At 43.1% G+C, this 14,085-nt stretch overlaps 1 protein-coding gene across 5 annotated transcripts in view; it reads right to left on the minus strand.

Moving 5' to 3' along the window:
- Nucleotides 1-14,085, minus strand: part of klhl32 (kelch-like family member 32) — a 446,189-nt gene that overhangs the window by 88,373 nt on the left and 343,731 nt on the right. For all 5 annotated transcript variants that reach the window (XM_059981371.1, XM_059981372.1, XM_059981374.1 and 2 more), the window contains one exon: nucleotides 9,121-9,847. In XM_059981371.1, coding sequence (XP_059837354.1) covers nucleotides 9,121-9,847 — 727 coding nt within the window. The remainder of the gene's footprint in view (nucleotides 1-9,120; nucleotides 9,848-14,085) is intronic.

The raw sequence follows: 14,085 nt of genomic DNA on the forward strand, positions 1-14,085 counted from the left end.
ACTTGGGAGTCCTTGTGCAAGATTCCTTAAAGGTTAGTTAGCAGGTTGAGTCTATGTTAAGGAACACAAATGTGATATTAGCACTCATTTCAAGAGGACTAGTATATAAAAGCAAGGATGTGATGTTGAGGCTTTATAAGGCACTGGTGAGGCCTCACTTGGAGTATTGTGAACAGTTTTCAGCCACTTATCTTAGAAAGGATGAGCTGAAACTGGAGTAAATTTTAAAAAGGCTCACGAATTTACACAGAGTAAAGTCAAGATGACGCTAATCGGCGACTCCTTTGCTTGCATCTTCAGAAACAGCTCTATTTCTATCTTTGATTTCTCTTTTTTTCCTTTTCAAAGTTCTTTTTGAAGACCCTAACCTGGAGATACACTCTGATGTCAAGTCCTTTGTGGGAATGAGACCCGCTCTCAGGGCCTCTTTTTGATACCCCAAGTACGCAGCCTGGAAAACTAGTGCACCTTCAGGGTGCTGGATTTTTGTGGTTCTGGACACAGGCCGATGCCCCTGACCGAGTACACACAATATCGGGAGCAGAGGTTTGGCTGCTGGCTGTGTGTCTAGAGACCCGAGCTTCTGGGCATAGAGCTCGGAAAAAGCGGTGCAACAGACTTTTAACATCATAAATCAGTGAGTTGTTTCTTATGTCTCCCCTCTTGCCGTGAAACATGGACATCGCTTCTTCCCTTATTTGGGAGAGGAGAGAATGTTCTTGCCTGTTCTCCATCTCCCTCTGGTGTTTCCCTCCCCCTTTCTTTCTCCCTCGGCCTCCTATCCCATGATCCTTTCGCTTCTCCAGCTCTGTATCCCTTTTGCCAATCACCTTTCCAGCTCTTAACTTCACCCCACCCCCTCCCACTGAGAGATCTGAAGTGGAAAGAACAATCAATTTCAAGTTCCTGGGTTTTAACATCCAATATATTGATATAGTTACAAAGAGGGGAATGACACTGGCTATAATTCATTGAGAATTTCAGGAAGTTTGGTATGTCACCAAAGATAGTTACAAATTTCTACAGATGTACTACGGACAGCATCCTAACTGGCTTCACCACTGTCTGGTCTTGTGAGGGGAGGGGTGGTCACTGCACAGGATTGAAATAAGGTGCATAAACTTGTAAACTCATTCAACTCCATCATGGGCACTAGCCTCCTCAGCAACCAGGACACCTTCAAGGAGTGATACCTCAAAAATGCGGGCATCCCTCAGTATGAATCCCCATCACCCAGGACATGTAGCATTTTCATTTCTACCATCAGGGAGGAGGTACAGGAACATGAAGGCACACACTCAGTGATTCAGGAACAGCTTCTTCCCCTCTGCTATCATATTTCTGAATGGACATTGAACCCATGAACACCACCTCACTACTTTTTTTCTCTTTTTGCACTATTTATTTAACAATTTTAATATATAGATATACTTCTTACTGTAATTTACAGTTTTTATTATGTATTGCAATATACTGCTGCTGCAAAACAACAAATTTAATGTCATATGCCAGTGATATTAAACCTGATTCCGATTCTTTCTCTTTGTATTTGCACAATCTGTTGTCTTTTGCACGTTAGTTGAATGCCCAAGTTTGAACAGTCTTTCAATGATTATATTATGGTTATAATTCTATTGTTGATTTTCTGAATATGCCCAAGAGAAAATGAATCAAAGTTGTACACGGTGGCATAGATGTACTTTGCACTTTAAAGGCACTGAAATTGAGATGAATATTTATTTAGCAAAGAATGTGGTGTTGAGGTAGAAAACCTCATCGCATTTAAAAAAAACAGTTGAGTGTGTACTTGAAGAGCCATGCCCTAGAGGTCTAGAGAATACTTACTGAGAATGGAGAATGAAATAAGGGTTCGTTCCTTTCCTGTCAGGGAGGAGGATATGTAGTATCCACACCAAGACCATCAGACTGAAAAACAGTTACTTTCCCCAAGCAGTAATGTTGATCAACACCTCCACCCACAAACCCACTCCTCCACACCCCCAAATGCCACCACTTTATCACTTCCTGTCAGTCACCTTATGTACAGAAACGCCTGTGCCTAGTGTCACTTTGTGGACATACAATCTATCAGTGTATATAAGCTATTTTCTATATTTATATCTTTTTAAAAATTATTTTTGTGTTCCTTATCATATTATATTTTGTTTTGTGCTGCATCAAACATGGAGTACCGATTATTTTATTCTCCTTTACACTTGTGTACGGGAAATGACAAAAAATCTTGAAATAATTAAATTCTTAAATTATTTTTACTCATTCCAATTGATGCTTCTATAATCACTTTTACAGTACCTCCCGTTGGTTAAATCTCTTCCTGTTTTCTCTCACTGTCTACTTGCTGTGGTTCTTTCCCCAATTCCAAAACCCTTCCAGTCCTTGGGCTGTATACCCTTAGCCAATGTTTTAATCACACACCAGTTTCAACAGCCTTGATTAGCCACACTTCTATCCCATTAACTTTCCTCAGAGTTATGAATTATTTCTTTAAGTGTTCATCATTTCTTGTATTCTATTATATATATTGATCATCAACTGAAGAGATTCTACAGATGCTGGAGATCCAGAGCAACAGACAGAAAATGCTGGAGGAACTCAGAGGTCAGGCAGCATCTGTGGAGAGGAATAAACAGTCGATGTTTTGGGCTGAGACTCTTCATGAGGACTGGGAAGGAAGGGGAAGAAGCCCTTCTAATATAGTTTCCCAATCTATCTTACCTAACTCACCCTTCATATTTATTTAGCTTACTTTGTCCAAGTTTTACATACGAGATTAGGACTGAACTAAATCATAAAGCACTGCCCTCAAGTCCCTTTTTCCATCATTCATTGTGTGCTGTGTTCCATGACCATGATTGTTCAGGGCTTTTCTCTGGAGTGAAGGAGGATGATAGGTGACTTGATAGGGGTGTACAATTTGGTAAGCAGCATAGATAGGGTGGACAGCCAGAGACTTTGTCCCAGGGGTAAACGGATAACACAAGGGGCACAATTGTAAGGTGATTGGAGGAAAGTATGGGGGGGAGGGTTCAGAGGTAGGATTTTGCACAGGGTGGTGGCAGAGGCATATACATTAGGGATATACATTATGTTCCAATAGAAAATAGGAACCTTAAAACAGTTCCTATTCCAAGAAACTCTTAGATAGGCACACATATGAAAGAAAAATGCAGTGTTATGTTGGAGAGAATGATCTTCGAGTTGAGTAAAAAGTTGGCACAAAATTACTGCTCTCCATTCAGACGATGCCTTGGTGAATCTCCTCTGCATGCTCTCTATTGTTAACACTTCTTTCCTGTAGTGTGCTGATCAGACTGTACCCTGAAACTCCGTCCAGTCTAACCAATGTTTTGTACCGCTGCACCACATTTTGAAAAATCTGGGGTTTTTCACTGAATCTTACCGAATGTTGAAAGGACTAGATAGGGTGGATGTGGAGAGGATGTTTCCTATGGTGGGGGTATCCAGAAATAGAGGGCACAGCCTCAAAATTCAGAGTTGACCCTTCAGAACAGAGGTAAGAAGGAATTTTTTTAGGCAGAGAGTAGTGAATCGGTGGAATGCTCTGCCACAGACTGCAGTGGAGGCCAATTCCATGGGTATATTTAAGGTGGAAGTTGATCATTTCCTGCTCGGTCAGGGCATCGAAGGATATGGTGTGAAGACAGGTGTATGGGATTGAGTGGGATCCAGGATCAGGCATGATGTAATGGTGGAGCAGACTCAATGGGCTGAATGGCTTAATTCTACTCCCTTGTATTATGGTCTTATAGTCTAACATGAAATTACAACTCTTATACTCAAAACTTCAGTCTACGAAGAGAAGTGTACTAAATGGATTCTTCATAGCAGCAGGCACTTAGTATTTATATCTGATTTTTTATACAGGTGATGTAGTTCAACCTGCTTTACAATGGGATGAAGTGCAAACAAGAAAATAAAAATAAAAATAAACATGAAAATAAAAGACAAAATGATGTTAGCTAAAAGCAAGGTTAAATAAATAGGTTATGAGCTGCCATTTAAAAGTGTGGACAAAGTGTTAATCTCTTACAGTTTTAGGTATTGAGTTCCACAGTTTAGGAGCGTCGATCAAAAAAGCTGACCTGACAATGATCTTTATCTTCACCTAAAAAGGGTGCAGAGGAGATTTACCAGAATGCTGACTGGATTTGATCTGTATGAACAGTTTGCAAGACGACCTTCTCACTGTTTATCTGACAACAATAATCCATGGAGGTCGGTGACCAGTGGAGTGCCTCAGGGATCTGTTCTGGGACCCTTACTCTTCGTGATGTTTATAAATGACCTGGATAAGGAAATGGAGGGATGGGTTAGTAAGTCTGCTGATGACACAAAAGTTGGAGGTGTTGTGGATAGTGTGGAGGGCTGTCAGAGGTTACAGCGGGACATTGATAGGTTACAAAACTGGGATGAGAAGTGGCAGAATATAGTATTAATGGTAAGACTCTTGGCAGTATGGAGGATCAGCGGGATCTTGGGGTCCGAGTCCATAGGACACTCAAAGCAGTGTGCAGGTTGACTCTATGGTTAAGAAGACATACGGTGTATTGGCCTTCATCAATCGTGGAGTTGAATTTAGGAATAGAGAGGTAATGTTGCAGCTATATAGGACCCTGGTCAGACCCCGCTTGGAGTATTGTGCTCAGTTCTGGTCGCCTCACTACAGGAAGGATGTGGAAGCCATAGAAAGGGTGCAGAGGAGATTTACAAGGATGTTGCCTGGATTGGGGACCATGCCTTATGAGAATAGGTTAAGTGAACTTGGACTTTTCTCCTTGGAGCAATACAGGATGAGAGGTGTACAAGAAAAAGAGAGGCATTGATCATGTGGATAGTCAGAGGCTTTTTCCCAGAGCTGAAATGGTTGCCACAAGAGGACACAGGTTTAAGGTGCTGGGGAGTAGGTATAGAGGAGATGTCAGGGGTAAGTTTTTTACTCAGAGAGTGGTGAGTTCATGGAATGGGCCGATGGAGGTGGATACAATAGGGTAATTTAAGAGACTTTTGGATAGGTACATGGAGCTTAGAAAAATATAGGGCTATGGGCAAGCCTAGTAATTTCTAAGGTAGGGACATGTTCGGCACAACTTTGAGGACCAAAGGGCCGGTATTGTGCTGTAGGTTTTCTATGTTTCCATGTTTCTAATTCCTGAGATTCAGGATGCGAAGAGTGCATGCGGCAGCACAGTAATGTAGTGGTTTAAAACATTGAAACACAAAAAACCTACAGAACAATACAGGCCCTTCAGCCCACAAAGTTGTGCCGAACATGTACTTAATTTAGAAATTACGTAGGGTTACTCATAGCCCTCTATTATTCTAAGCTCCATGTACCTATCCAGGAGTCTCTTAAAAGACCCTATCGTATCCGCCTCCACCACAATTGCCGGCAGCCCATTCGACGCACTCACCACTCTCTGAGTAAAAAAACTTAACCCTGACATCACCTCTGTACCTGCTTTCATGCACCTTAAAACTGAGCCCTCTTGTGTCAGTCATTTCAGGCCTGGGAAAAAGCCTCTGGCTATCCACATGATCAATGCCTCTCATCATCATATACACCTCTATCAGGTCACCTCTCATCCTCCATCGCTCCAAGGAGAAAAGGCTGAGTTCACTCAACCATAAGGCATGCTCCTCAATCCAGGTAACATCCTTGTAAATCTCCTCTGTACCCTTTCTATGGTTTCCACATCCTTCCTGTAATGAGGCGACCAGAACTGAGCACAGTACACCAAGTGGGGTCTGACCAGGGTCCTATCTCGCTGCAACATTACCTCTCAGCTTCTAAACTCAGTCCCACGATTGATGAAGGCCAATGCACTGTATGCCTTTTTAACCACAGAGTCAACCTGCACAGCTGCTTTGAGTATCCTATGGACACGGACCCCAAGATCCCTCTGATCCTCCACACTGCAAAGAGTTTTACCATTAATACTATATTCTGCCATCATATTTGACCTACCAAAATGAACCACCTCACACTTATCTGGGTTGAACTCCATCTGCCACTTCTCAGCCCAGTTTTACATCCTATCAATGTCCTGCTGTAACCTCTGACAGCCCCAACTTCTGTGTCACCAGCAAACTTGCTAACCCATCTCTCCATTTCCTCATCCAGGTCGTTTACAAAAACCACGAGGAGGTGGGGTTCCAGAACAGATCCCTGAGGCACACCACTGGTCATGTAGAATATGAGCCTTTGTACACCATGGTCCCTGCACATAGAACATAGAATAGTACAGCGCATTACAGGCCTTTGGCCCACAATGTCATGCTGATCCTCAAACCCTGCCTCCCATATAACCCCCCACCTTAAATTCCTCCATATACCTGTCTAGTAGTCTCTTAAACTTCACTAGTGTACCTGCCTCCACCACTGACTCAGGCAGTGCATTCCATGCACCAACCACTCTCTGAGTGAAAAACCTTCCTCTAATATCCCCCTTGAACTTCCCTCCCCTTACCTTAAAGCCATGTCCTCTTGTACTGAGCAATGGTGCCCTGGAGAAGAGGCGCTGGCTGTCCACTCTGTCTATTCCTCTTACTATCTTGTACACCTCTATCATGTCTCATCTCATCTTCCTTCTGTCCAAAAAGTAAAGCCCTAGCTCCCTTTATCTCTGATCATAATCCATACTCTCTAAACCAGGCAGCATCCTGGTAAATCTCCTCTGTACCCTTTCCAATGCTTCCACATCCTTCCTATAGTGAGGCGACCAGAACTGGACACAGTACTCCAAGTGTGACCTAACCAGAGTTTTATACAGCTGCATCATTACATCGCGTCTCTTAAACTCTATCCCTCGACTTATGAAAGCTAACACCCCATAAGCTTTCATAACTACCCTATCTACCTGTGAGGCAACTTTCAGGGATCTGTGGACATGTACCCCCAAATCCCTCTGCTCCTCCACACTACCACGTATCCTGCCATTTCTTTTGTACTCTGCCTTAGAGTTTGTCCTTCCAAAGTGTACCACCTCACACTTTTCCGGGTTGAACTCCATCTGCCACTTCTCAGCCCACCTGCATCCTATCAATGTCTCTCTGCAATCTTCAACAATCCTCTACACTATCTACAACACCACCAACCTTTGTGTTGTCTGCAAATTTACCAACCCAACCTTCTACCTCCACATCCAGGTCGTTAATAAAATTCATGAAAAGTAGAGGTCCCAGAACAGATCCTTGTGGGACACCACTAGTCACAACCCTCCAATTTGAATGTACTCCCTCCACCACAACCCTCTGCCTTCTGCAGGCAAGCCAATTCTGAATCCACCTGGCCAAACTTCCCTGGATCCCATGCCTTCTGACTTTCTGAATAAGCCTACTGTGTGGAACCTTGTCAAATGCCTTACTAAAATCCATGTAGATCACATCCACTGCACTAGCCTCATCTATATGCCTGGTCACCTCCTCAAAGAACTCTATCAGGCTTGCCCTTCACAAAGCCATGCTGACTGTCCCTGATCCTCTAAATGCCCATAGTTCCTATTTCTAAGAATCTTTTCCAACAGCTTTCCTACCACAGATTTAAGGCTCACTGGTCTATAATTACCCAGACTATCCCTACTACTTTTTTTGAACAAGGGGACAATGTTCGCCTCCCTCCAATCCTCCGGTACCATTCCCATTGACAACGAGGACATAAAGATCCTAGCCAGTGGCTCAGAAATCTCTTCCCTCGCCTCGTGGAGCAGCCTGGGGAGTATTCCATCAGGCCCCGGGGACTTATCTGTCCTAATGTATTTCAACAACTCGAACACCTCCTCTCCCTTAATATCAACATGCTCCAGAACATCAACGTCACTCATATTGTTCCCACTGTCATCAAGTTCCCTCTCATTGGTGAATACTGAAGAGAAGTATTCATTGATGACCTCGCTCACTTCCACAGCCTCCAGGCACATCTTCCCACCTTTATCTCTAATTGGTCCTAACTTCACTCCTGTCATCCTTTTGTTCTTCACATAATTGAAGAATGCCTTGGGGTCTTCCCTTACCCTACTCACCAAGGCCTTCTCATGCCCCCTTCTTGCTCTTCTCAGCCCCTTCTTATGCTCCTTTCTTGCTACCCTATATTCCTCAATAGACCTATCTGATCCTTGCTTCCTGAACCTCATGTATGCTGCCTTCTTCCACCCGACTAGATATTCTACCTCACTTGTCACCCATGGTTCCTTCACCCTACCGTTCTTTATCTTCCTCACCAGGACAAATTTATCCCTAACATCCTTACCATCCTTTCCATGTCTCATTGGAGCATTCCTATGCAGAACCCCACGTAAACATCCCCTGAACATTTGCCACATTTCTGCCATAGATTTCCCTGAGAACATCTGTTCCCAATTTATGCTTCCAAGCTCCTGTTTGACAGCTTCATATTTCCCTTACTCCAATTAAACACTTTCCAAACTTGTCTGTTCCTATCCCTTCCCAATGCTATGGTAAAGGAGATGGAATTATGATCACCATCTCCAAAATGCTCTCCCACTGAGAGACATGACACCTGACCAGGTTCATTTCCCAATGCCAGATCAAGTACAGCCTCTCCTCTTGTAGGCTTATCTACATATTGTGTCAGGAAACCTTCTTGAACACACCTAACAAACTCCACCCCATCTAAACCCCTTGCTCGAGGGAGATACCAATCAATATTTGGGAAATTAAAATCTCCCACCACGATAACCCTGCTATTGTTACACCTTCCCTGAATTTGTTTCCCTACCCGCTCCTCGATATCCTTGTTACTATTGGGTGGTCTATAAAAAACACCCAGTAGAGTTATTGACTTGTTAGTGTGAAGCTTTTACAACTTGGGGTGTTGGTACATGTGACAACAATAAAACAGTACCAATTCTGCAAAGTTCCTGGAAGAGAAGAGAGAAGGAGACATAACGAGTGACAGTGGTTTTAGTTTACCTGTTCTAGATTAGTGGAGGAAAATATATCAGCACCTATTCCATTAACCACTTCAGAATATTTTCCAAGTTTTAGAGAACTTTTATCAAAATCACTCCTGCATGGAACAAGCATACTAGAGAAGATTAATGCTCAAAGTGTTTTCCTTACCTGATATCCACAGAAATCCATCCGCTGTACACCCTGCATGGCAGGACAGTGATCTATCAAATGGTTGTACAAACGACCACTTGTTCTTCTTTGTACAGTACCTCTCCACCGTGGGTAACACCTGCCGCAGTTCATTCCTTCCGCCCACTGCATACAGGTATTCATCCAAGGTGCCGAGTACAAAATGCTCGCGGCAGTTCTTCATGGGAGCAATCTCAGTCCAGGTGTTGCTACGTGGGTCATAACGACAGGCGGTCCTGACTGCACAGGTGCGGCCCGTCGTGTGCTCCACCTCCCCGCCTGCCACAAACAGGAAGTCTCCCATGACGGCCACGCAGTGGTGACTTCTTCCCACGGGCATGGGGGACAGCTCGCTCCAGTTGGAAACCCCGGCGATGTGAACGTTCTCCTGGTCCACGGGGTTAAAATACCGCAAGTCTCTCACTTTGCAGATCTCGCGTTTCTTGCCACCGATGATGTAGAGGGTCTCCGACTGAAAGCGGGGCCTTGTCCTGATGGTTTGCCAAATGGGCTGTGCATAGATACTCTGGTGGTACGCCAACGACTCGTTAATGAAGGCTGTGGCTGTTTCACTGGCCTGAACCAAAGGGTGAGTCAGAGCCACTGCATGAAGTGTGTCAACATCCATTAAGCCAAAGCGTACATATTGCAATAGTTCACCCATGTACTGATATCGGCAGCCGTGTTCCAGCCATTTCACCGCCAGCTGACAACAGAAAACAAAACAGGCCCATCAGTCTTTCAGAGCAACGTGTGTCCCAACAGCTTGTTAACAGTCAATAATTGTAACAGTTTAACACAGTAGATTCTGTAGGTGCTCAAAATCCAGAACAACACGCATGCGAAATGCTGACGGAACTCAGCAGGTCAGGCAACTTGTGTATGGAAAAGAGTAAACAGTTGACACTTTGGGCCGGGACCCTTCATCAGGACTGGAAGTGAAAGGGGGAGAAGCCAGGATAAGAACGTTAGGGGGGTGGGGAAGGTGATGGGTGAAACTAAGTGTGTGGGAGAGTGGAGGTGAAATGAGAAGCTGGGAGGCGATAGGTGGAAAACGTTATAACAGTGTAAGATTTGAAGATAAGATTAGTAGATTTTACTAACCCTCCAACATTAATCCAGGACACATGGTAGTGTAGCAGTTATCATGAGACTATTACAGCTTGGGGCAGCAAAGTTCTGAGTTCAGTCCTGACGTCCTCTGTAAGGGGTCTGTATATTCTCCCTGTGAAATGCATGGGTTTTCTCTGAGTGCTCCGATGTCCTCCCACAGTCCAAAAACACACTGGTTAGTATGTTAATTGGTCATTGTCCATTGTCCTGCAATTAGGCTACAATAAAATCAGGGAATTGCTGGGCAGTGTGGCTCAAAGGGCAGAAGGACCTATTCCACACTGTATTTCAAAAAAATGGCTAAATAAACTCAGTCTGGGGAGCAACACCTTATATGGCTGTTTCATTTCCGATTTATTGACACACTCTACCTTTGTTTTATCTTGTTCTTCCTCAATACACTGGAAATGATTTGCATGAATAGTACAGAAGACAAGCTTCTCACTGTACGTAACAATAATAAACCAATTCCAATACTCATTTTGGGATGTGGGAGGAAACCGGCCGCTCTTTGTGATGGTCGGCAGACAGCTCCTTGGTCAGTGGCAGGGCTGGATGGTGGTCCTAGAGACACACAAACTGGGTGCTGGTGAGTGCAATTCATGGCAGCATTGTTGAGAAGTCTTTACGGGAGTTCACACACAATTGAAAGAGCAGGATGCTAATATTGGCCTTGATGAATTAGTACAGATTTTTGCACAATGCTGGAGGAGCTCAGCAGTTCAGGCAGCATCTATGGAGGGGAATAAATGTTGCTATCTGATTATGTGACACATTATCAAAAGTCTTTCCCAGTTCATTCCTGTTTGAACCAGTCTGGCCATTCTCCTCTGACCTCTCTTATTATCATGGCATTTTGACCCGCAGAACTACCACTCACTGGATGTCTTTAAATTTTTTTGCACCATTCTCTGTAAACTTCAGAGGCCGTTGTGCATGAAAGTCCCAGGAGATCAGCAATTTCTGAGATACTCAAACCATCCCACCTGGAACCAACAATCATTTTCTGGTCAAAGTCACAAAGTCACATTTCTTCCCTATTCTGATGTTCAGTCTGAACTGAACCCCTTCACTATGCCTACATGCTTTTATGCATTGAGTTGCTGCCACATGATTTGCTGATTAAATATCTGCATTAATGAGCAGTTGAACAGTTGAAGCTAATAAAATGACCGAGTGTAGATAACAAATAAATCCGGCAGAACAGAATGTTATGAATGCTAATGAAAATCAAAATCAGTTGAAGTATGTCATTCTCGCCTGCTGTTGAAAGAAAGCAAATGTTACATTAGAACAATATAAAGTTTGTAAACACAAAGGATTCTGCAGATCTGAATATTCAGAGAAACTCTGTTTATTCCTCTCCATTGATGCTGCCTGAATTGCTGAGTTGCTCCAGCATTTTGCGTGTGTTGGCATAAAGTATATGGTTTAATTATATTGCTGGGACTTCAAAAGTGTATCACATCGATTTTAGGTAAGACAAAAATAGAAAAACATACACTTTTTTTCAAAATTACAACATTCACATTGATGACAAAAAATATTGAACAGAAATTGCATTAGATTTGTTATGTGTTTTATAGTTGATGTATTACATTATGTTCAAACCAATTTAAAGCCATGTTCAAGCCCATATTAATATTTTCTCCAAGCAATTACAATGAAATGTTTGTCTTTGTTCAATAGTTGTACTTTTAACAAGATATGTACCGCATGATATTGTTAAAGCCATTGTTACAAATATGGGATAACTTTTAATTCAGAGTAATAATCACTGACCTACTGTAAGTTGTGAAATTTGTTGTTTTGCCACAGCAGAACAGCACAATACATAAAATACACTGTAGAATACACTCAGTGGCCACTTCATTATGTAACTTCTATGCCTAATAAAGTGGCCGCTGTGTGTACATCTGAGGTCTTCTGGTGCTGCAGCTCATCCATTTAAGGGTTCAACGTGTTGTGGTTACAGAGATGCTCTTCAGTATATCACTGTTGTAATGTGTGGTTATTTGAGTTACTGTCGCTTTCCTGTCAGCTTGAACCAGTCTGGCCATTCTCCTCTGACCCCTCTCATTAACAAGACATTTTAACCCACAGACTGTTTTTCATCTTATTGCACAATAATTCTCTATAAACTCTAGAGATGGCTGTGTGTGAAAATCCCAGATCAGCAGTTTCTGAGATACTCAAACCACCAACAATCATTCCACAGTCAAAAATCACTTAGATCAGTGGCCCCCAACCACTGGGCCGTGGATCAGTACCGCTGCTGACTCATATCGCTTCATACCGCCAAATCATATAATTTCCTCGCAGCCCGGTAGCACATGCTTTGCGGCCCAGTGGTTGAGGACCACTGACTTAGATCACATTTCTTCCTCATCCTGATGTTTGGTTAGAATAACAACTGAACGCCTTGACCATAACTGCATGCTTTTATGCATTGAGTTGCCTCTACATGATTGGCTGATTAGATTAACAAGCAGGTGTACAGATGTACTTTATTCAGTGGCCACTGAGTGTGTGTGAAAAAAAAAATAAATAAGCAGTGAAAACAGAGAGTAGGAATAGTGAGGTAGTGTTCATAGCTTCATTGTCAATTCAGAAAAATGAAGTGGAGGGAAGAAGCTGTTCTCAGAGTTGAAATGGCTAACACAAGAGGGCACAATTTTAAGGTGCTTGGAAGTAGGTACAGAGAAGATGTCAGGGGTAAGTTTTTTACACAGAGAGTGGTGAGTGCATGGAATGGGCTGCCAGTGACAGTGGCGTTTGAGGCAGATATGATAGGGTCTTTTAAGAGACTCCTGGATAGGTACATGGAGCTTAGAAAAATAGAGGGCTATGGGTAACCCTTGGTAATTTCTAAAGTAAGTATACATTCGGTACAGCATTTATATAGCTAGGGTGCCTACGACTTTTGCACAACTCTCTACTTGTCATCACGCAGTGGAGAGCGAGTTTGTAAATCTGGCAGGAGCAAAGGTAGTTGGAAATGGTGAGGGAGAAGTGCCACGAGAGGGACGTGGGACAATTGGCAGAGAAGGAGTGCCAGGGGCGGGGGATAGCACAGGTGCAGACACACTCAGCCCTGAGACACCTGGCAAGGTCACTGGTTTATTGATCTTTACAAAATGCCTCTCTGGTGCTTCAAATTCTCTTCCCTCTCCATTCCCCTTTTCCTAACCATGATTCCCCTCTCCCTGCCAACTTCTCACTCTCGGTCCACAATAGAGACCCATATTAGAATCAGGTTTATCATCACTCACAGATGTCGTGAAATTTGATTTTTTTTGTGGTGGCAGTACAGTACTGTGCAAAAAGTCTAGCTATATATATGTGCTTAGACTTGTGCAAAGTATTGTACATGATCTATTTAAATCAGATCTAATGTTTCAATTAGATTTCTCCAAGTGGAGACTGATCCCCCTCTCCCCTCTCACCCCCTCCACACTCTCTCTCTTTCTCTCTCTCTCTCTCTCTCTCTCTCTCTCTCTCTCCCTCCCTCCCTCCCTCTCCCTCTCTATCATTTATTTTCATTCATCTGCACCTTGTGGAACATTGAGCAGCAACCCAGCAAAGATGGAGACATAAGGAGCTGGCTTAATTCGAACCTGTGACCACTCACCTTGAAGTCCAGTCCCGATACCACTATACCACCAGCCAATATATATACTTGAGTAAACTTTTTAAGAACTTTTTAAAAGCTATTTATTAATGCTTTTTGGGAGGGTGATTTTAGATGCATATCATATTTATACTGAGTTAAATACTGTATGTAATTAGTTTTGCTACAATAAGTGTATGGGACACTGGAAAAATGTTGAA

This window comes from Hypanus sabinus, chromosome 10 (genome assembly GCF_030144855.1).
Source record: "Hypanus sabinus isolate sHypSab1 chromosome 10, sHypSab1.hap1, whole genome shotgun sequence".
Lineage (NCBI taxonomy): Eukaryota > Metazoa > Chordata > Chondrichthyes > Myliobatiformes > Dasyatidae > Hypanus > Hypanus sabinus.